Source organism: Balaenoptera acutorostrata, chromosome 9, assembly GCF_949987535.1.
Source record: "Balaenoptera acutorostrata chromosome 9, mBalAcu1.1, whole genome shotgun sequence".
Classification (NCBI taxonomy): Eukaryota; Metazoa; Chordata; class Mammalia; order Artiodactyla; family Balaenopteridae; genus Balaenoptera; species Balaenoptera acutorostrata.
In genome coordinates, this window is record NC_080072.1 from 2,051,039 (window position 1) to 2,072,657 (window position 21,619).

General features: G+C 57.6%; 1 protein-coding gene across 1 annotated transcript in view; it reads left to right on the forward strand.

The window, feature by feature from the left end:
- The window catches only part of KCNQ1 (potassium voltage-gated channel subfamily Q member 1), a 347,883-nt gene that overhangs the window by 53,507 nt on the left and 272,757 nt on the right, over positions 1-21,619 (forward strand). Inside the window, exon 2 of the mRNA XM_057552484.1 lies at positions 1,305-1,395. Within this exon, the coding sequence (XP_057408467.1) occupies positions 1,305-1,395 (91 nt within the window). The remainder of the gene's footprint in view (positions 1-1,304; positions 1,396-21,619) is intronic.

Here is a 21,619-nt window from a genome sequence, read left to right on the forward strand (position 1 = left end):
CGAGGGCTGCGGGAGAGCCGCCGGGTCTTGGGGTGCGCTCCCCAGGCAGGGAGGAGCGTCTGGGCGGCCCGGGTCCTGTCTCCCCCAGGAAATGTGGGCGGGGGCAGTGGGCTGTGTCGGGCAGCCTGTTCTTAGCGGACTCTGAGGGGCCGGGAGGGAAGGTGGGCTGGGGTGGGGAGGAGCTGAGCAGTGGGGGGAGATGCAGGGGGCTTCCTAGTGGGCACAGGGCAGGCATGTGGGGATGGGGGGGATGGAGTGCAAGCAACTGGGGACAGCAGGATCTCGGTGGGGAGAGGGCCGGGGCTCCTGGGTGCTGGCAGGGGGTCCGTGGCACGGGCCCAGAGAGCTTTCTCCACATCTGCACCCCCGGGGCCATGCGAGGACCCACCTGGAGAGTGTGCTTGGAGCCCCCGGATGACCCCGCTAGCGTTGTCCTCTTCCCAGGCAGGAGGAAGGCTGGGGGCTTGGCCTGGTTTCATCCAGGGATGTGGAGGGAAGGGCCGGAGGGTCTGCCTTCAGGAAGCCTTACTGGTTCGGGTGTGATCAGAGCAGCCCGTCTGTGCAGGGATGGGGTGGGGGGGGGATGGGAGGGGGGCTGAGCCTGGGAGCTGCCCCCGGGGGCAGGGGCTGCCACCTTCCCTTTGTTCAGCTCCGTGGGCTCCACCTCTGGCCTCCCCCCACCCCCGCCCCCGGGATGGGGAGGGGAAAGCAGGCGCAGGGCTGGCGTCAGAGGAGCCTCCCGCCCGGGAGCCCAGGCTCTGGTGTCACCCCACTGGCGGGTGCAGGAGACGGCCCCCTCCTGGCGCCTGTGCTGCCACCCCTGAGCCTCGTGTTGCGCGCGCTGCCCTGGTTGTCGGGACGGTCACAGAGCCCTGCGGCCATCACCGCTACGTGCAGGGCGTTCCCCTCCCCCAAGGGAGGCCCCTCCGGCCCCCAAGGGAGGCCCCTCCGGCCCCCGGCGGTCACCAGGCTGCTCTCTGCTCTGTGGATTTCCGTCCTGGACACCTTAGAGACAGGTGGTGGGCAGGGTCTGGTTCTCGGCGTGGGGTCCCAAGGCCCGTCCCACCGTAGCCTGGGTCGGAGCTCACCCCTTCGAGGCCGGGTGGCGTCACATGCCGTTGACTGTGCTGCACTTTGTGTACTGGTCAGGGCTGGTGGCCCTTGGAGCCCTCAGAGCCGGGGAGGGAAGGGCCTGGTCCCTCAGGCGGCAGGGGGCCCGCCTGCTCCCCGGGCCTGGGCCGTGTCTGGGGGCGAGGGGCGGGCAGCCTGGCGCGGGCGCTGACCGCGTGTCCTCCTGTCCGCAGCTTCCTCATCGTCCTGGTCTGCCTCATCTTCAGTGTGCTGTCCACCATTGAGCAGTATGTCGCCCTGGCCACGGGGACCCTCTTCTGGATGGTACGTAGCAGCGTGAGGGGCCCTGCGCTCTCATCCCCCCCGCGTGTGGACCAGGGGGCGGAGCCAGCTGCTCCTGGCCTCTCCCACCCACAGAACAGCCCTGTGCCGGAGCCCCCCTGCTGGCTGGCTCTGCAGCCTCGCCCTGATACCGGGAGACTAGAGGTGTGGGGATGCCCTACCCTGGCACCCTCACCGGCCAGGATGTGGCCGTCAGGCTGAGAAGGCCGAAGAACGAGAGGACCCCGGGGCCTGGTGGTCTGGGAGAGCTTCCTGGAGGAGGGGGCTTCTGAGCTGGGCCAGGAAGGAAGGACAGGAGGACACGGGCACAAGGAGCCGGGGTTGTGGTCTGCTCGGCCTGCACTGTGGCCCCGGGTCTGGCTGGTACTCGGACCCTGCAGGTGTCTCAGTCTCTGGCCAGGTTGCCTCCCGCCCTGGCCAACTGATGGCTGCGAGCTTGGGTCCCCAAGTCCTCGTAACGTGGCCTTGAGGCAGTGCCTGTTTTATTTGCATGCCGTCGGCTCCACTTCTCCTTCGATGTTTCTGGAGTTTGGTTCACAGGAGTTTCCCCCCCTCAGGTTACAGAGAAGCAGCCACGGCTGCCTCTAGCGCTTGTCCGGGTTAGTCGTGTGGTTTTAAACTGTTGATGGCAGTGGGCACATCCTGGCGTGAGGATCAGATTCACTCTCGCTCTGTCCCTCTCGTCTGCCCCCTCTCAGCACCACTAACTCCGAAGTGTGTCTTTGCTCCCCAATTTGAGGAGCCATTTTTATTGTGAACCAGATGTCCAGATGCCAACGGCTCTACTCTGGGATCTCCCTGTTCTGTCCACGGCTGTTTGTCCATGCATCTTTCCCAGGGCCATGCTGCTTTGCTGATGTTTGCACTAAAATCTGTTTTACCATGTGGTTAATATCTGTGCCCAGCTCTTCTCTTTCAGGGGCAATTCTTGCTTGTTTGTTTGCTCTCCCCAGTGACCTTCACAATCAGCTTGCCTGCCTCCCAGAAAAAATCCGATGGTGTTTCATGAATGAGTCTGGGGAGACCAACATCTCTCTGGGGTGGGGTCTTTCTGTCCACGGTCAAGGCGTGTCTGTTTTATCCAGGAGAGTTTTATGGTTTGGTAATGTGGGTTTTAGAACGTTGTTGTTATTACTTTTAATATAGTAATAGTTGTTCTTGTTAGTTGCCATCACAAATGGGATCTTCTCTTCCATTATGTTTCCTGGAGGTTATTTTGGTGTCTAGGAAAGGCTTTGCTCTAATCACTTGTACAGCCTGTGACCGCCTCTGTTTTGTTATCGTTTGCAGTAGTTTTTCCTCTGGTCCTTTAGAGTTTTCTGAATTTGGAATTGCCGCTGCTTGGTTTGGTTTAGCGTGCTGTTCAGGTGTGGAGACTGGCATCTGTCAGTCACTCCGGCTTTCCGGGCCAGGGGTAAGGGGGCTCTCCGTGCTTCTCCTGAAGGAATGTGCCAGCCCGGGCAGAGAGGTGTGCGTTTTCTCAGTTGGGGGGGTCCTTCAAGTCCAATGAGAGGGCATGATTCTAAAGTGATGGTGTTGACTTTTGTCGGGTGTCTTTCCTGCCTCTGAGGAGGTGCTTGTGTCGGCGGATGTCCTTGCTTTCCCGGGATAACTGTCCCGGCATTTTGTTTTTACTGTCCTTTTGGGTTATACTTTCTCATATAAAGGTAGGGACTTGCTTGAAAAGTAGGACGGCCGCCGTCCCAGCAAGACGGATGGCCTTTTGGGGTCATGGAGGCTTCTCCCGTTTGCCTGTTCCCGAGGACCTATGGAAGTAACCCCGGTGCCAGCCAGGTCCGTGCCAAGGCCCCAGAGGCCGCAGCTCCTTGCAGAAGTGCACTCGGGCAGTATGGCGGCTGCCATTGGCCTGCAGAGAAATGTCCCCAAACCCCTGCTCTGGGCAGGCCCTGGGGCAGGCCAGGGGTGATCTCCCTGTGGGTGAGTGGTGAGCCGGAGATGCTTCTCTCTGCTGTGGGCATCCCGAGTGCCCTGGCCGGCCGTGTGTCTGCTTCCCAGGCGGGGGACTGTCCTTCCCTCTGGCCGGCCTCCTTCCCACCTCCCAGACTGCAGGGGAAGAGCTGTGGGGTCAGGGAGAGAGTGGAGAAAGTTGGGAGGTGTCTCTGGTGCTTTGGGTTATCACAGGGTGATTTGAGCCCCTGCCCAGACCACACAAAGCATGTCTGCTCTGCGAGTTGCTCCTGGGGTCTCCTCGTGGCCAAGGTAACTGAGGGTTCAAGAGGCAGCGGCTGGAAGGGGCCAGGAAGACCTTGCTGGGCTGGGCCCAGATTCCAAGGCTGCCGTTCTACCAAATGTAAGTGCTGGTGGTGCTGGGCCCAGGGGCCTGGTCGGCCGCTCGCCCCCTGTGTAGGTCTCCTGGGGCCGTAACAAAGTCCACAGCCTGGGCAGCTTAAACAACAGGATGTATTACCTCCTGGTCCTGGAGGCTGGAATCCCAGACCCAGGTGTGGGCAGGGCTGGGTCCTCCTGAGGCCTCTCTCCTCGGCGTGTAGACGGCCGTCTCCTCCCTGTGTCCTCACGGGGTCGTCCCTCTGTGTGTGTCTGTGTCCTGACCTCCTCTTCTTATAAGGACCCCAGTCCTGTGGGGTTAGGACCCACCCTAGTGACCTCATTTTACCTTCATCACCTCTTTGAAGGCCCAGCTCCAAATACAGTCACATCCTGAGGACTTGGGGGTTAGGGCTTCCACATAGGGATTTGGGGGGGACACAGTTCAGCCCATAAGGCCCCCTGAGTGACTGGGGTCAGTTCCTCCTCTGCTGGGAGGTTCACTCTTAGGTTCTTAGCGGCTCCAACAACACTGAATTCCCCGGTTGATGTAAAGCATCCCAGGGACTCCCCCGCCCCCCACCCTGCCGCCCCGGGCCCTGCATCAGCACCGAGGGTCCAGAGTTCGGGTGCCAAATCCTTGTGCAGCTCAGGCAGGGCCTCTGGGTGCAGCTGGGATGGGCCGGGTGAAGCCCACATAGACTCTCGGCCCGGGAATCGCCACTAATGTGTCAGCGCATCCCAGGCCCTGCGCTGGGGGTGGAAACCAGACCCTTGGTGGGGGGTCAGCCCAGGACCGTCCTGGGGTTGGGGACAGACCCTGGCGGCCTCGGGCCTCGCCTGGTCCAGCCTCCACTCTCCCCTTGGCCTGGCTGGGAGCACCTCCCTCCCCAGACAGTGCTCTCATGTTCAGACAGGTCTCCTCGTGGCAGGTTTCATGGTGCCCGTGCGGCCCCGAGCCGGGGGAGGTGGCGGAGGGGCCCTGTCGCCTCCAGGCAGCCCGCTGCCCGGCAGCCCCCAGCCCCTGCCCGCCCACTCCCTGCTTAGCACCGGCCTCCACCCTCAGTCCCGGCATCTCTGAGGCCCGCGTGCCACCTGGTGGCCGTTCTCTGAAGTGCAGGCACGGTTCCCCTCCTGAGGATGGGGGCTCGGCCCGAGCTGGGGGTGCGGTCCTGCCCCCTCGCCCTCTGGGGCCCGGGATGCGTGTGCCAGCGAGCAGCTCCCCTGCTCCAAGCAGAGGGCCCCCCCGCTGTGGTCGCATCTCCCGTCCCACCCTTTTGAGGGGAGAGACCCTGTGCCGCCTCCCTCGTCCACCCCCGTTCTCTCACATCAGCACCTTGCGCACTGCCACCTTCGTGTCCCCCCAGGAGCCCTCTCCACACAGCAGCTGTTGGTTGCGGGGGCGACTTTCCAGAACAAAACTCTGACCGTTCTAGAAGCTCCTGGTGGCATTCAAGATCGGCTGGGCCTCTCAGGCCCCCAAATGCTGCTCACCCGGCACCGGCCCCGCATGTCTGTCCCCCCCACCCCCCCCACCCCGCTGCTCCCTCCGCCCTGATGCACTGTTTGCTGACCCTTGGACACTCCCGGCCGCCTCGGGGCCCTTGCACGTGCTCTGCTCGGCATGTCACAGGACAGGCTTCTCCTCCGGTCAGGCCTCGACTTGGCCGTCACTGCTTCAGTACCCCCTCCCTAACCGCCTTCTGCGGGGTCCCCGTCCCTCCTGCGGCACACCCCGCTCTTGCCCCAGCGGTCTGGGTGTGACAGGGGTCTGCGGGCGGGAGGGGGGAGTCACAGGGTCTGTCTCCTTGCTCTGTTCCCCACCCCTGAGGGCAGGGGCCCAGGGGCTGCGACCCCTCCGCGGGCCCCGAACGGTGCTTCCGGGGTTTGGATACCCCTCCTTTGAGCCCACGTGCCCACAGCTGCCCCCGGGGGCACCTCAAGCTGCTGTGCAGTCCTGGGCCTCGGTTTCCCCATCTGCAGAACGGAGGGCTTGAGCAGGGTGGCCTCAGACTTAAACTTTTGAGGGCCTTGCAAGGTTTCCAAGGGTTTCCTAACTCACTGGCCTGTGGAGACAGATCCTTTGCAGTGGGTTTGAGCTGGCTGTATCCAGCTGCCACTGGAGTCATGGCCATGGGGGGTGTGGGGCGTCGGGGATACTGGGAGGAATGAGGCAGCCACGGGCCCAGCCCCCGGGGTAGATGTGAGTTATGTCCGGGGTGGGGACGGGAAGGAGGTAAGAGGTGAAAAGGGACTGGGGGGTGGGGGGGAGGGTGTCTGCGGGGATGCTGAGGGCTTCCTGGAGGAGGGACCGCCCTGAGAGGGGAAGGAGGAGGTAAGCGGGTGCTGGGGGGTCGTGGGGACGGGCAGGGACCCTCCTGCAGCGGGCAGCCTCGGGTGGGCCGGGCAGGCGCAGCGCCCCGGCGCTCTCGGTGGAGGTGGCGGTCTGCGGGGCGGGGACGGGGGCGGCCCCCAGGCGGAGGGAGACCGGGTGCGGGGAGGGGGCCGCGGGGGCGGGTGTTTGCAGGCGGCACAGGGCGGGGCCGCGGGACACCAGGTGGCGCTGTTGTCCGCGGATCGCGGGCACCGCTGGCCGCGGCCCAGAGCTCCGAGCGCGGAGCCAGACCGCAGCCGGGAGCCCAGGAGGGGCCGAGCGTGGGCTCCACACAGGATTCCGAGAGCAGCACGATGCTTAAATGGTGGAGAAAAAGTCATTCAAAGCTGTGTTTTCCCAGAGAGCCCATATTTCTTCCTTTCTTTTCATGCGCTCGCTTTTATGGGGCCAGAGAGCTGTTATCTCAGCTCTGTGTGAGGGAGCCCCAGGGCGGCCTCCGAGGGATTAAGCGTTCTGCTGAACCAGGGAGATTTGGGGGGCCTGAAAAAGCCATTTTGGGTGGAATCTCATCTCTGCTGCAGGGTCTGTCCCCGGGCTGTGAATGGGCCCGTTTGAGATCTGAGCCTTGTTTGTGGTTTCCCGGGGAAAAGGGCCACTGCCAGGGCTGCAGAGCCGGCTCCCAACATGGTTCCTGGATTCAGAGGAAGCCCTGTGTGTGTGTGTGTGTGTGTGTGTGTGTGTGTGTGTGTGTGTGTACGTGTGTGTGCCTGCCTGTGTGCACATGTGTCTGTGCATGTAGGCGTGCGGTGTGCTTGTGTGTGTGCTCGTGCACATCGCCGTGTGCACGCACATGCGTGTGCGTGTGTGTGTGCTCTGCGCCCGTGTTTCCGTGCGCACGCGTGCCTGCGGACGAGTTCTGGGTCTGGGTGGCTCTCCTGCGTCTCCCCCTGTCCTGCTGCTGTGGCAGAAACACGCCTCTCCCCGCTCTCTGGAATAAGAGACCCAGGCTGGGCCCAGGTGAGGGGCTGGGTTTTGTCTCTGAAATCGAGGGGTTTTTTTTTTTTTCCTTCCTTTTTCAAATCCCACACAAAGAGAGAGGCACTCAAAAGCACAACACAAACACCGCGTATTCCATGCCTTCTGGTGGGGAGCATACCAGGGAATTGTCCTGCGATGCTGCGGTTAAAAACCCCGTGAGCCGCGGCCCGGAGGCCTAGGGGATGAGGTCATTGCTGCGGCTTCCTCCCCGGCCCAGGCCCCTCGGCGGTGACCCGGCCCTCCCGCCGCTGGATCACCCACCCCGGGGCTCCGGCTCCCCCGGCACGGAGCGAGACTCTCCCATCCCCTGGGCCTCAGTCTCCCAGATGCAAAACCAGGCTCCGTGGGACTCTCTGGGCCCCCTTGGGCCCCTCTGCGGGCCTCACTTTTCTCAGGAACGCAGTCTAGGCTCAGTCCTCAGAGCCCCCCCCCCGCCCCCGGGCGGCCCCAGCTCACACTCAGCTCGGGCCTCTGCAGGCCCGCGTGTTCCCAGCCTCTGCTCTCTACACCCTTCACATGCCAGTAAAGACGACCGCGCTAAGTCAGGGCCAGCGGCCCCCGTGGGGAGCCTGCCGCGTGCACGCCCTCTGCTCCGTCCTTCACTCACACAGAGGGGATGAGACTCACAGAGCTGAAGTCACTTCTACCCAATGTCAGGGCACCAGCGGGTGGCCCAGGTTTTCCATTAACAAGCCCCAAGGTCTTGTTTTCTCCGAGGCCGCCGCCTCCTTGGAGTGCTCTTCTCCCAGCAGTCTCCTCTCTGCTTGGTGAACTCCTACACATCCCACAAAGCCCCGCTCCTGTACATTTGCTTCTGGGATGCCTTCCTGCTCGCCCAGTGACATCACTGGCTTCATCCTCCAGTGCTCTGGGAAGATGTCATCTCCCCCCCTGCGGGGCCTTGAGCTCCTTGGTCTCTGTCCCCAGCACAGAGGAGCTGCCCGGTGAGGACTGGTTCCCACTGCCTGGGCCTTCTCTGATGTTCTGCCTCAGAATGTAGTCCACCCGTTCCCTCCACCCTGGTGGGGTGTCCTCGCCTGCGTTTGTTCAGCCAGCAAGTGTTTCTCGTGCACCCACTAACATGCCAGGGTCTGTGTGCAAATAGCGGGGATTCTCGGGGGCAGGACACGGGCTTCATATCTGCGCCCCCAGGGCCCTCCCCGTGGGCCCTGTGTAAGAGGGGGCCAGCGCTGAAGCGTAGGGAGGGACTGACCCCCTGCCCCCGGGAGCCAGGAGGCGGTGGTGGTGCCCTTCTGCGAGCACACGTGTATGTGCGTGTGGACACGCATGTCCCGCCAGGCCAGGGTTGGGCCTTGTCCTGGCTCAGGTGTCCCGCTTGTCCCTCTATAGGGTGGGGGGTCTTGGCTGCCTCGTGGGCAGCGACTTTCCGTGGGCAGAGCAGAGCCTCTTGGGTTTGGGGTAGAAACACTGAAAGCCAAGGGGCAGCCCCACACCACAGTCTGCATTCCGGATATTTCTGCCCAGCGGAGCTGGCTGAAGTGGCCCGGGGGTCTGACCGTGCAGCCTGGGGCTGTGGAGCGGCCCGTGGCTCCAGGCCACAGGGGCCCCGTCGCTCGTGCTCCCTGAGGCCGTGCCCGGTGCCGACCCAGGGAGACGGGATACAGGGACACTGGCCTCGGGGACGGGGGACGGGGTGAGCTGGGGGTAGGGGTCCGGGCTGCTCCTCGGGCGGGTGAGGAAGGGCCCCACCCTGGACAGTGCGTGTCTGGGGAGAGGCAGACTGCTGGGTTTGTCCGCCCCGTGCCAGGTGGGGCGGGCAAGACCCAGGCAGCGCCCGCACTCCCCCGGGTCTGGGTCACCCCTGATGTCCCCGTGTGAGTCTGTGAACAGAAGCGTAAGGGCCGCCGAGCAGAATTTGAAGCTGCTGCCCTCAAGGGGTCTGGGCTAATTCTCCAGAGCCCCTTTGCCACCTGCTGGGGACCCCTGAGAACGAGAACCCCGACCCCCGGGATTCTGTGGACATTGGCCTGAGCCACCTCTAAAGCCCCCTAAACCAGGGGCCCGGCGGCCCTGCTCCCTGTGATGGGCCCCTCACTTCCTCTAGTATCTCTAGGGCTTTTCTCTACCACCGCCCCCATCCACCCTCGAGTGTCATTGCTTCTCCCAGCGCCTGTGGCATGTTTTCCTCACTGTGTGTGGTTGTCGCGGGTTTTTGGCTTCCTGGGCCTGGAGTGGCCTGGGCCTTCCTTTCGGGGTCTCCCTCCTGAGCTTTGAGGGGCGAGTGCCACTGTCCCTACCTTATAAGGGGGACGGTCCCCCAGCCCCGAGGGCATCTGAGCAGGAGGAGGCCGAGGGCTCAAGGCTCGCGGGGCCCTCTCTGGGGCCCAGGGTGGTGGCTCGGGCTGTGCCCACCCCCGGGGCCATCGTTTATGCCCGCCAGGGTCCCCGTCCCCAGGGCTGGCTGCGTTCCTGGCCTGGAGGCAGCTGCTCCTGAGGGGACAGCTGACATTCCTTCTTGCGGGGTCTGCGCTCAGCCGAGAGCCGTGAAAACGGGAACCCTCAGCTGTAACCGGAACCTTCCGCGGGCGCACGGGCCCTGTGGGTGGAGAGGTCCTAGGGCAACTTGCGCTCGCTAACAAAGGCGCCCTCTGTGAAGCCCACGCTCCGTCGCGGGCCAGGACTGTCCTGTCCATCAAGTCGGTTCAGAACCAGGGGAGGGGGGCCTGGGCAGGAGGTGGAGGAAACTGCAAAGTGTTTGAAACTTTCCCGAAAAACACGTAACCCGATCCCATGCGAGTGGCCTGAATCGGGTCACGCCCCGGGCTTGCCGGGCAGTTTTACGCCCTGAGCCCGTGCAGGGGAGGACAGGGCCCCACCTGGGGTTGAGGGACGGGGCGGGGGGTAGGGGGGGCACGGGGACGTCCACCTGCAGCCCCTGGTCCCCCGGGAAGCAGGGCACCTCCTCCAGATCACCTCCTCCGGGCCCCCAGAGTTTCCTCCTGAAGGAAAGCGGGGCGGTGGGGGGGCCCTCGGATCCTGCCTGGTGGTGGGTGCTCTCGGGTCCCGGGGAGACTCTGCGAGGTCGGGTGGAGGCCCTGGGGCCCAAGACCAGCCAGGGCCCGGCCCGCAGGGCTCCCCCCCTCGGCTGTGTGAACCACCGGGTCTGGGTCTGTTTGTTTCTACAGTGTTTCCTGTTTTCAGGCTGTAAAGCTCTGTGCTGTGAGGTGGGTGCAGGCATCTTAGCTGCCTTCCGGGGTGTCTTTGCCGGGAGCCCGCTGAGAGCCCCTGCCCGGCACCCCGTCCACCCTGGGCTCTGGGAGCGTCTCCTAGGCTCCCCCCTCGGGGAAGCCCGTCCCGCTGGGTCCAGGGGCCCCGGGAGGGAGGAACGACCATCCTGCTGGTGGAGGCTGCTGGGCCGGCCTCAGCTCCCTCGGGCAGGAGGAGACGGGCCGGGACGGCAGCAGCCCACGGCCTCTCCCGGCACCCGCGATGCGTGTGCGTGCGTATTTGTGTGTCCACGTGTGTGCGTGTGTTTGCGTGGTCTCCAAGGCTTTCTCTCCAAAGCGGCCAGGTGTCTGGGTGGTCTCATCCTGCAGCTCTCCCCAGTGTACCCCCCTCATTTCTTCACCCTTTTCCGAGGTTGTGGAGACTCAGCTCCAGGTTGGAAACCAGAATCAGTCGGAGCTGCCCCTGGTTGGGGTGCAGGGTCTGGGGACCAGCGGGGGCGTCGGGATCTGGCCAGACGGGGAGCTTGGCCTCCTGTGTCGGCAGGAGGGCCTTTCGGGCTAGGCGTCAACCGTCCAGGAAGGGGGTCTTCACCTGCACCCAGGCCGCCCATCGACCGCCCCCCGGGGGGGAGGGTCCCGCGCAGCGCTCTGCCCCCCGCGGTGCGGGTCTGGCCGGGGCGGAGTTGGGGGGACAGCTCCGTGTTTTCCGTCCCGCCTCGCCCGCCAGAACGTGAGGGTCCAGGACAAAAGTCAGACGTTGGGGTGCGGGCGCCTGCTGCGGCCCGCGGGCCCCTCCACTGGGGATTTAGCGGGATTAGAGTGTGCCGTCCATGGGACAGGTGTTTCCTTTATGCTCTGCCCGGGGGCTGGAGAGAAGCGCGTCATTAAGTGCCACATTCAGTGGGGTCTCCGGCTTGGGGTAGCTGGAGGGCCGGGTTTTGTTAGGGCTTGTTTTTACATCTGACCCTGGCCAGCTGGAGTGCCTTGTTTTAAGCGCGGGGTAACAGCTGACATAACATAACGGGGATCAGGCTGAACAGGCAGCCGTGTCGCCGGGCGCGGGCGGGGGCCTGGCACCGGCGCTCCACGTGGGGGCTGCCCTGGGGAAGTCGTCAGGGATAATGGGATGAGCCCGGCGGGGCCTCGTGGCCGTGGGGTGCATGGCGCGGTGGGGTCTGCCAGCTGTCACCCCCGGACGGGTGGGCTGCCGAGCCGCCGGGCGGGGGCTGGGGGCTTGCAGGTGCCAGAATAATCGCCCCAGGAGCCTGCATTCAGATGGGCTATAATCGTGTTCTCTGCTTCCCCAGGTCACGGAGAATGGGAACCAGAGGCCCCGGCTGTGCGCCCATTGAAGTGTGCCTTTGTGTGACTTCACGGGCGGGAGGAGGGGGCTGGTGCAGCCCTGCGGGGTCGGGGGGCCGCTGCCCGTGCACCTTGCCCCCCCACCGACCCCTGACTCACTAAACGGACCTCAGAGCCAGGGGCGGGGGGCGGGAGCGGCTGATCTTTGCGCATTTTCCGTCTCCCAGCTATATGTGGGTCAGGCACACTGGGTGGGGCGAGTGGAAGGCGGAGCTGTGGAGGCCCCTGGGGCGGGAGGCTGCTGGCAGCCCTCTCCTGTGACTGGGCAGGAGATGCCCCCGACCGGGGCCAGTCCCATGTGCCTGGTGGGCTGCCCGTCAGCTCCTTCTGGGCACCTGGGCGGCGGCCCCAGCTGGGCTCAGGAGGGCTTGATGATGCCTGTGAGCGCAGAGGGGGCCCAGGGAACCCCTCGAGCCTCTGCAGGGTCGTGGGAATCGGGGGCCACGGTCCCCTTCTCACACACGTGGGTCTGCAGGCGCCAATCCCGCTGGGCCTCTGGCTGCCCCGGGAGGCGAGTCCGGGCCTCAGGCCTTCGCAGTTTCACTTCCCCTTGGCTGGCGGCTGCGAGACAGACACCCCCAGCCCAAAGCTCAGGGCAGCGGTGTCACATCTGCATTTCCGGGTGGACCCAGCCACCCCTGGGCTGAGAGAATTTCCCCGTGCCGAGCTGACGCCCAAGCCGGGCTGGAGGTGCCGACTTCCCAGCTTGAAGGATCTGGTTGGTAAAAACATACCTGGTCCAGCCGGACACTGGCAGAGAGGCAGGCGTGCACAGGCATGCACACGCACGTGCACAGACACGCACGTGTGGACGCGCTCACGTGGCCTGCACACTCAGGCACGTCCACGTGTCTGTGTGCACACGTGCACACAGGCACACTCGGCTGGAGCTTCGGCCGGCGGGGAGCGAGACGCCCTCAGGGCCGCGTTCCATTTGCACATTTAATCCAGAAACTGTCAGCACGGGAAGCCTGGACGGTAACAAAATGTCAAGTGTGTGCTGAGAGGTGCAGCCTGCCCCCTTTCCTGGCGGGCGATGGTCTGGTCAGTTTCCGAGCGTGATGAGCTGGATAATTTGTGCGTTCGGAACACAGTGCAGTGGGGAGACCTGGGGGCGGGGCGGGCAGCGTCTTTATTTCATCTTCAGCTTCTTGAGCTGGACCTGTGTCTTCTCCCCGACCGCTCTCTGAGCCCGGCCGGGAGGGTCGGAGACGGGGGGCCGCGGTCCTCGGTGGTGGGGACTGGGCTGGGTCCGTGTGTATTCATTTCTCAGCGTTGCCGACTCCGCGAGATCCCTGGACCCAGCTGCAGAAGACTGAACGTGGCCACAGAACCCTGGTGACCTCACCGTTTTCAGGGCGCTGGACAGCGGGGCTCAGCCCCTGCTGTTGGGGTCCCCTGAACTGTCCCCAAGCATCCCCCTTTTGCTTAAGGGCTGTGTCTTCATTTCAGGGTCAAAGTGATTTTCTTTTAAATGAGGACATCTGTTAGACCGCTTAGTAGCTCTGGGACGTTGGGAAGATGCTCTCTCGTCCCGGGGAGTTTGTAAGAATTCCTGGTTTCTCCCCAGTGTTTGGAGAGCCAAACGTGTCATAAGCTCCGTCACTGGTCGCTGCGTAAACGGGCAGCTGGAGGCCTCTGTACCCCACCTTGAGAACGGGGGGCAGTGCGGCAACAGGCCCGGGCTCCAGGCTTCTCCCCCTTTCTGCTTCAGGGTAGGCCTGCCGTTGGCGGTGGCTCTCCAAGGCCCCAGAGCCAGGATGTGCACACACAGGCCCCCAGGCCTCACCAGAGAAACTCCAGGTGGCGGTGGTCCAGATCCCCCCGAGACCGCCTGGTGGGCCGCACGCATTCCCGACGCTCTCCAGACCTCAGCCTAGAACCCCGGTGCTGTGGGTGGCTCAGGTGCCTGGGGCTGTGCTCTGGGCACAGACGGCGTGCAGGTTCTCAGTCCAGAGCTGAGGGCCTTGAGGGCCAAAGGGACAGTGGGGGACAAGTGGCCTCTTCCTCCTGGCAGGGTTGGGGCGGGGGTGCTGGGGAAGTAAATGGGAAGGCCGTCAGTGCCCACCGAAGGCGCCTTAGTTGGGAACCAGTGACCTCAGTTAGGAGTTTGTTAGCAGCACCTGGGCCCTCTGCACCTGAAACGCAGGGGGGAGCGGCAGACAGACAGACAGACAGGCTCAGGTTTGCCACGATGGCCGGATCTACACAGTTGTGGTAGCCTCTGTGTTATGTACTCTGTTCACGTAAGCCAAAGCCAGCTTTCAACTGCGGTATAATCGACGTGTGATAGACGGCCATACTTAAAGCGCACAGTCGGACACCATGAGACCGTTACCCCCAGAGGTGTCCTCGGGGCCTGGATCCCTCCTGCCGCCCCCCCCCCCCCAAACTCAGGCGGCAGCCACTGCCCTGCCCGTCAGCAGAGACTGGTCTGTACTTCCCAGGGTCCTCTGGTCAGTGGATCACACACGCATGCTCCTGTTTGGTGCCACACGTCGTTGTTCTGAGGTTCATCCAGGGGGTTGCGTGTATCCCGGGGCCATTCTTTTCGTTGCTGACTTGTGTTCTGCTGTGTGGACGGACCACGGCCTCTTTATCCATTCACATGGTGGCGGGCATTTGGGTCATTTCCCATCCTGAGCTGTTGTACGTACATTTGCGTTCAAGTCTTTGTAAGGACTTGTATTTCCTCTTTTTTTAAAATATATTTTATTGAAGTATAGTTGATTTACAATGTGTTAATTTCTGCTGTACAGCAAAATGGCTCAGTTATACATATATAGACATTCTTTTTCATATTCTTTTCCATTATGGTTTATCACGGGGTATTGAATACAGTGCCCTGTGCTATAAGGTAGGACCTTGCTGTTAGGACTTGTGTTTCTTTTTTCTTGGGTAAATACCCAGGGGTAGGATGACTGGATACTATGGTAGGTGTTTATTTAATCACTTAAGAAACTGACAAACTGTTTTCCGAAGTGGTCATACCACTTACAAGTCCCGCCAACCGCGTGAGAGTTTCAGGCCCTGCAGTCCTCACCTGTGCTTGATGGGGTTGGTCTCTTCCATTCTAGCCAATCTGATAAGGTGGGGGAGTGCTGTCTCCTTGTGGTTTAATTTTCATTTTCAAATGACTAATGATGTTGAGGATCTTTTCGTGTGGTTTATTCGCCTCTGTATAACTTCTTTGGTGAAGTATCTCTCAGACCTTTCGTTCATTTAAATATGGATCTGTTTGTCTTATTTCCTGGGTTGTGAAAGCTCTTTATATATTCTAGATACATGGATATATGTTATACAAATATTTTCCCCCCCAGTCTATGGCTTTCCTTTTCCTTTATTTAATAGTGTCTTTTAAAAACTAAAAGATCTCAATTTTAATGAAGTCAAATTTATCGCTTTTTCATTTTTTATGCGTTTCATGCTTTTAATGTCATATTTAGGAAATCTTTACCAAATACATGATTACTAAGGTTTTCTTCTGGTGGTTTTAGTTTCAGTGCTGACATTTAGGTCCATGAGTTACTTTTTGTCTACCATGTAAATTATGGGTTGAAGTTCTTAATTTTTATAATTTTTTTTTATTGAAGTATAGTTGATTTACAAAGTTGTGTTAATTTCTGCTGTACAGAAGAGTGATTCAGTTATACATATATATACATTCTTTTTCATATTCTTTTTCCACTATGGTTTATCCCAGGGTATTGAATATAGTTCCCTGTGCTATACAGTAGGACCTTGTTGTTTATCCATTCTATATATAATAGTTTGCGTCTGCTAATCCCAAGCTGGCAATCCTTCCCTCCCCCACCCGCCTCCCCCATGGCAACCACAAGTCTGGTTTCTATGTCTGTGAGTCTGTTTCTGTTTCGTAGATAAGTTCATTTGTGTCATATTTTAGATTCCATATATAAGCGATATCATATGATATTTTTCTCTGTCTGACTTACTTCACTTAGGATGATAATCTCTAGGTGCATCCATGTTGCTGCAAATGGTGTTATTTCATTTGAAGTTCTTAATTTTTTATGTGAGTGTCCAATTGTTCCAGTGCCGTACGTCGAAAAGAGTATTCTTTACCCAGGGAGTCACCTTGGCACCCTTTTAAAAAACTCAATTTACCATAAAAGTGTGGGCCTATTTTTGGTGACGCGGTTTTGATGCATTGACCTGTTAGTCCGTCTTTATGCCAATACCACATTGCCTCGATTACTACAGCTTTGTAAAAGTCTTAAAATAAGGCAAATCATCCACCTTTGCTCTTCTCTTTCAAGCTGTTTGGGTTATTCCAGGTCCTTTGCACTTCCATATAAATTTTAGAAGCCGCTTGTCAATTTTTACAAAGAAGCCTGGTGAGATTCTGCTTGGGATTGCTTTGAACCTCAAGATCAACTGGGGGAGAATCAATCTCTTACCAATATCAGATCTTCTGACCCATGAACATTGTAGATCTCTCCATTTATGTAGATCTTTAATTTCTGTCAGAGATGTTTTGTGGTTTTCGGTGAAAGGCCTTGTACCTCTTTTGTCAGATACCAAGTATTTCATATTTTTTTAGGCTATTGTCAATGGTATTTAGAGCTGTAATTAATTTTGGTATTTATATATCTTTTATATTGACACCTCTGTAACTCAATTTTTAGTTCTAGTAGATTTTTTGTGTGGATTCCATTGATTTTTTTTTTTTTACATTGATCATCATGTCTGCAAATAAAGACAATTTTACCTCTTCCTTTCCGATCTGGATGCCTTTTTTTTTTTTCTTGCCTGATTGCACTGGCTAGCCCCTCCAGTACAATGTTTAATAGAGATGGGAAGAGTGAACATCCTTGTCTTCTTCCCAGTCCTTCCCAGAAGTATGTTTAGTTTCTCACTATCAAGTGTGATATTACTAGGTTTCTGTAGATGCCCTTTATTAGACTGAGGAGTTTTCCTTCTAATACTAATGCTAAGAGTTGTTTATTTTAACATGACTGGATCTTGAAATTTGTCAAGTGCTTTTTCTACACCTCTTGAGATAATCATGTTTTTTTCTCCTTTAGTCTCAATATGGTGAATTATATTGATTGATTTTTCAGACGTTAAATCAAGCTTGTGTTTCTGGATAAACCCCAGTTGGTCATGTTGTATTATTACCCTTTGAATATATTGTTGGACTTAATTTGCTAAAATTTTGCTAAGAACTTTTGCATCTAAGTTCATGAGGGATATTGACTATAGTTTTCTTATAATGTTTTTGGTTTTGGTGTCAGAGTAATGCTGGCATGGTAGAGTGCTCTGGGAAGTGTTCTCTCTTCGGGTTGGGAGAAGAATTTTGTAGAATTGGTCTTATTTCTTCCCTATGTGTGTGGTGGAATTCATCAGTAAAGCCATCTAGACTTGAACTTCTGTTTGTGAGAAGGTTGTTAACTAGATTTTAAAAGCATTTAGTAATTATATTCAGGTTATCTATTTTTTCTTGAGTAGACTTTGGTATTTTGTGTGTTTGAAGGAATTTGTTCATTTCATCTAAGACGTTAAATTTATTGGCACAAAGTTGTTCGTAATATCTCATTATTATTTTTTTAACATTTATAGGATTGTGGTGATGTCTTGTCTCTCATTTCTATATTGGTAATTTGTGCCTTTTTTTTTTTTTTTTGATGATCAGTCTGGCTCGAGTTTTAGTGATTTTGTTGATCTGAAATAACCAACTTTTATCTTGGGGTTTCATTGGATGTTTTTTCTTTTTTGTTATTTCATTGGTTTCTGCTCTGATTTTTATTGTTTTTTTTTCTGTTTGCTTAGTTTTAATGTGCTCACCTTTTTCTAGCTTTTAAGGTAGAAACTGAGGTCATTGATTAAAGATCTCTCTTCTAATGTAGGTGTTTGGTAGTCTAAAGACCACTTTAGTTGCATCTCACAGATTTTGATGTACTGTGTTATTTTCATTCCAATTCGGCATATTTTCTAATTTCCTTTTTGATTTCTTCTTTGATTCATGGGTTATTTAGAAGTGTATTACTTTCCAAACATCTGGGGATTTTCAAGATACCTTTCTGTTATTGATTTCTACTTTAACTCATTTGTGGTAAGAGAAAACACTTAACATGATTTGATTCTTTCAAAATTTATTAAGACTTTTTTTATGACCCAGCATAAGATTTATCTTTGTAGATGTTCCATGCATACTTGAAAAGAGTATGCAATCTGTTGTTGTTGGGAGGACTGTCCTATAAATGTCAATTAGGTCATTGTGGTTGGCAGTGTTGTTCAGTCTCCTGTATCCGTACTGGATTTTGGGTCTACTTGTTCTCTCAATTATTGAGAGAAGGGGTGGGTATCAAAATCTCCACCTATAATTGTGGATCCATCTTTTCATTCTTCCATTTCTAGTAGTTTTTGCCCAGTGTATTTCGAAGCTTTGTTATTGGGTGCTTTAGTATTTAGAATAGTATGTCCCCTTGATGAATTGACCCACTTATTGTTATGAAATGGCCTTCTTCATCCTGGTAACTTTCTTTGCTCTGAAATCTGCATTGTCCGGCTTTGTATTTGCTCATGTTAGCACAGTCTGTCTTTTTCACTTATATTACTTTTAACCTCTTTGTGTCTTTATATTTAAAGTGTATTTCTTGTGTGAAGCATATAGTTGAATCTTCATTTGTGAGTCAAATTAAAATACTTTTAAAGGATGAATTAAGCTTATTCGCTTGCATTAATATGACTGGTGTTCTTGGTTTCACTCTGTCGTAGTCTTTTATAATTATGTGTATTTTGCCATAGTTGCTGTGGCAGTTTTCTCTATGAGACGTGTATCCTTTGCTCTTTAAAAGTATGTTGGTATTTCGGAAGGCTTGTGCTTTTGTTCTGACAGTTACTTTTGTTCCTATACCTTTTAAAATTTCCTCAGTCCTTGTTTTTGATTTCCCCCTTCAGTAGCTGGCTTGTTGGTTATTATTGCTCTCCTTTAACCCCCACCTGTAGCCTGTACCACAAACAACAGGCTTATTCCTTTTTCCTCTTTTATAAGTCTCAGACCCCACAAATCCAGGATCAACAACTGAATACTTAGAGGGCAAGAAAAGGATGAGTGACGTGGGAGGTTGGGGGTACTGGTGGCCTCGTTGAGCAGGTGTCTCTGAGTGAAGATGAAGGACTGAGTCATGCATGCGTTTTGGGGGCAGGGGTGCTCCCGGCAGAGGGGAGGGTTCCCATCCAGACCCTGAACAAGCGTGTGCCTAGATCCTGTGTGTGTGGGGGTCAGCCTGGTGTGAAGGGTTTGGGGCTTGCTCTGGGCACTTGGGCTTTCCCTCTTGGGAGCTGGAGCTCGACGTGGGGCGCCCTCTGACTGGTGGAGGAGGGGCAGGCGGGCAGCAGCAGGGAGGCAATGGATGGTGACTTGACCGGATGCATCATTTTATTTTGATTGCACGAGTCATTTATGCCCCAAATGTGGTTCCTTCTGGGGAGAAGGGTAGGAGGAGGCTTTTACTGATTCTGACAGGTTTTATTTCTCAAAAAAACAAAAAACAAAAAAAACATCTGAACCAAGTGTGGCAAAATGGAGAAAAAGCAGGAAATGGGGTGGGAACTTTTTCTTGTCACGTTATCTGCTATATTCTTAGGTCTATTTTTAAAATCTCATATTGAGCAAAGAAGGAAAAGTCTGTTTAGATGAAAAATTTCCTCAGCAGCTCATATGGCCTTTCTCAGCCTTGTGGGTGCAGAGGGGTACCCTGATATCCTGCGGGGGTCACGGGAGCGTGTCTGCAAATGGCTAAATTCCACTGAGACATTCGCAGAGTTTACCAGTCCCTCGGGGAAAGCATTTCTGCAGAAGGTTTTATAGGTCTGTGGGGAGGTGGGGTTGTCTTACTGCATCACAGCGGAGCAAGCTGCGTGCAGGCGTGTGCGTGCCTGTGTGTGCACGTTTGTCTGTACATTCACTGTGTGCTTGGGTGTGTGCATTCGTGTGTGTTGCAGCCAGGCCCCGAGACAGCGGACACAGGGACCCTGCACTCTCCCCTAGCCCTGGGCTGGGCCCCGAACTGACCCACGGGGAGCCTGAACTGGCCGGAAGCCACGTAGGGTCTCCTCCCCGCTCGCCGTCTTGTCACTGCGTTCCCCTCCCCTGTTTCACCCTCTTTGGTGTCCTGATTCCTCACCCACTGGCCAGTTGTCTTGGAAGCTGTTGTGAGCTCCTGGGTCCCAGCCCGTATCCAGAGCCCCCGCACCTGGGGCAAGGGGGCGTCTCAGCTGCCGGCGCCACGGTGGAGGTGGTGGTCCCCGAGGGGCTGCAAGGGGCTTTGGGGTGGGCTGGCACTGCCCTGTCCTCCATCCAAGCCGCTGCCAGGTGATGCCAGGGCCTGGCGTGTGGTGGGCCGTGCAGGAGCCCAGTGCCGCCTGGTGCCCTGGCCGTGCCAGGTCTGTTTCTGGGGGTCTCCGTGCCTGTTTGCTGAGCAGAGCTGCTCCCGGGAGCCCGCCGTCTGGCCACTCGGCCCGAGGGTGGGCTCTCCTGCCCCCAGGCGCCTGCGATGGGAACAAGAGGCGGTCTGTGTGCTGCAGCTGCTCCTCCAGCAGGTAGGCCGCCTGGGCTTCCATGGGCCCGGCCTGGGGACGCCTGGGGGGCAGCGGACGTGAGTGGCAGCCCATGGCCAGCTCCCCAGGCCTGCTCGGCCCTTCCATGCCACGGATCTGGGGCCTTGGCCCCCTGTCCGCCAGCCACCTGGCGTGAGCCTCTGTCTCCACTCTACAGTTTGTTGTGGCCGGGAGACCCCAGGGCCACTTTGTGAGTAGGATGCTGGGGGGCTCACTGCCCTCAGGGCAGGAAGGCGGTCAGGCCTGAGGAGGGACAGGCCCGGGTCGGTGAGCGGTTCCGTAGCAGCCCGAGGGTAACTATCGCCGGCCTCCCAGCCACACGCGCCCCCAGCTCCGTGGGTATGGAGTGCACGGCCAGAGACAGCACGACACAGGTGGGCGGAGTTTGTGCCAACAAACTGCTTTCTTAAAATTAATTCTATGAAACGAATTAATTCTATGAAGCATTTTTAGGCTTACGGAAAAATGGAGCACAAAGCTTAGAAAGTTCCCACTTACCTCCCCCCCGACGTGGCCCCATCGTGAACACCGTGTGTTGCAGGCGTTTGTTACAATCGATGAACCGACTTGATTGGCTACTATTAACTCAAGTCCACAGCTCCCATTAGGGGTCCCGCTTGGGTTGTTGTCTCCGTGGGTTTTGACAGATGTGCGATGATGTGTGTTTCGGGGTCACATGGGGCGGGCCCGCTGCCCTGAAGCGCCCGTGCGCTCCCGCTCTTCCTCCTCCCTCCCCCAGAGCGCGGCCACCGCTGCTCTTTTTGTGTCTCCAGCATCTACAAAAGCAGACAGCGCGAGCTTGGCCGCCGCGAAGTGTGAGGCCCCGGCTCAGGCCGCGTGTGAGCAGCCGGCCGGGGGCGCGTGCCCCTCCCTGGGGTCTCCGCGCACAGTTCGAGGGGTGCCCTGCCCCCCTACCCTGCGGGCTCTCGCCTGGCCTGCGGGAATGCCCGTCTGACTCCCCCGAGAGCCTGCCTGCGGTTCTCTGGTCCTGGCTTCTCGTGATTTCTTCTTTTCCAGAAGCATCCACACTCCGTGGCCATGAACCGGGCCATGCTCTGAGCGTCCCTGGAGTGCGGGCCCCCGTGTCCTTCTGGGGACTGTCTGGGCTTGGCCGGTAGGGGATAGAGGTCAGGCTCTCTGGCCTGGGGTTGCTGGGACCCGGGCGGCTGAGTGTCCATGAGGACCTGGGCCCGTTGCCATCTGGGCGTGACCTTTACTCCATCCCAGGTCTGAGTGCTGCTCTCCCCCATCCCACGTCCAGAGCCTGCCGGCCGCCCGCCCACTGCTCTCCCCCGTCCAGGCCTCACCAACGCCCACGACGTGGCGGCCGGGACAGACCTCTTTAAGGGGCAGTCAGATCCGGTGCTGCCTTGTTTATAACCTCCGGAAGCTTCCCACGCTGTGAAGGGACACC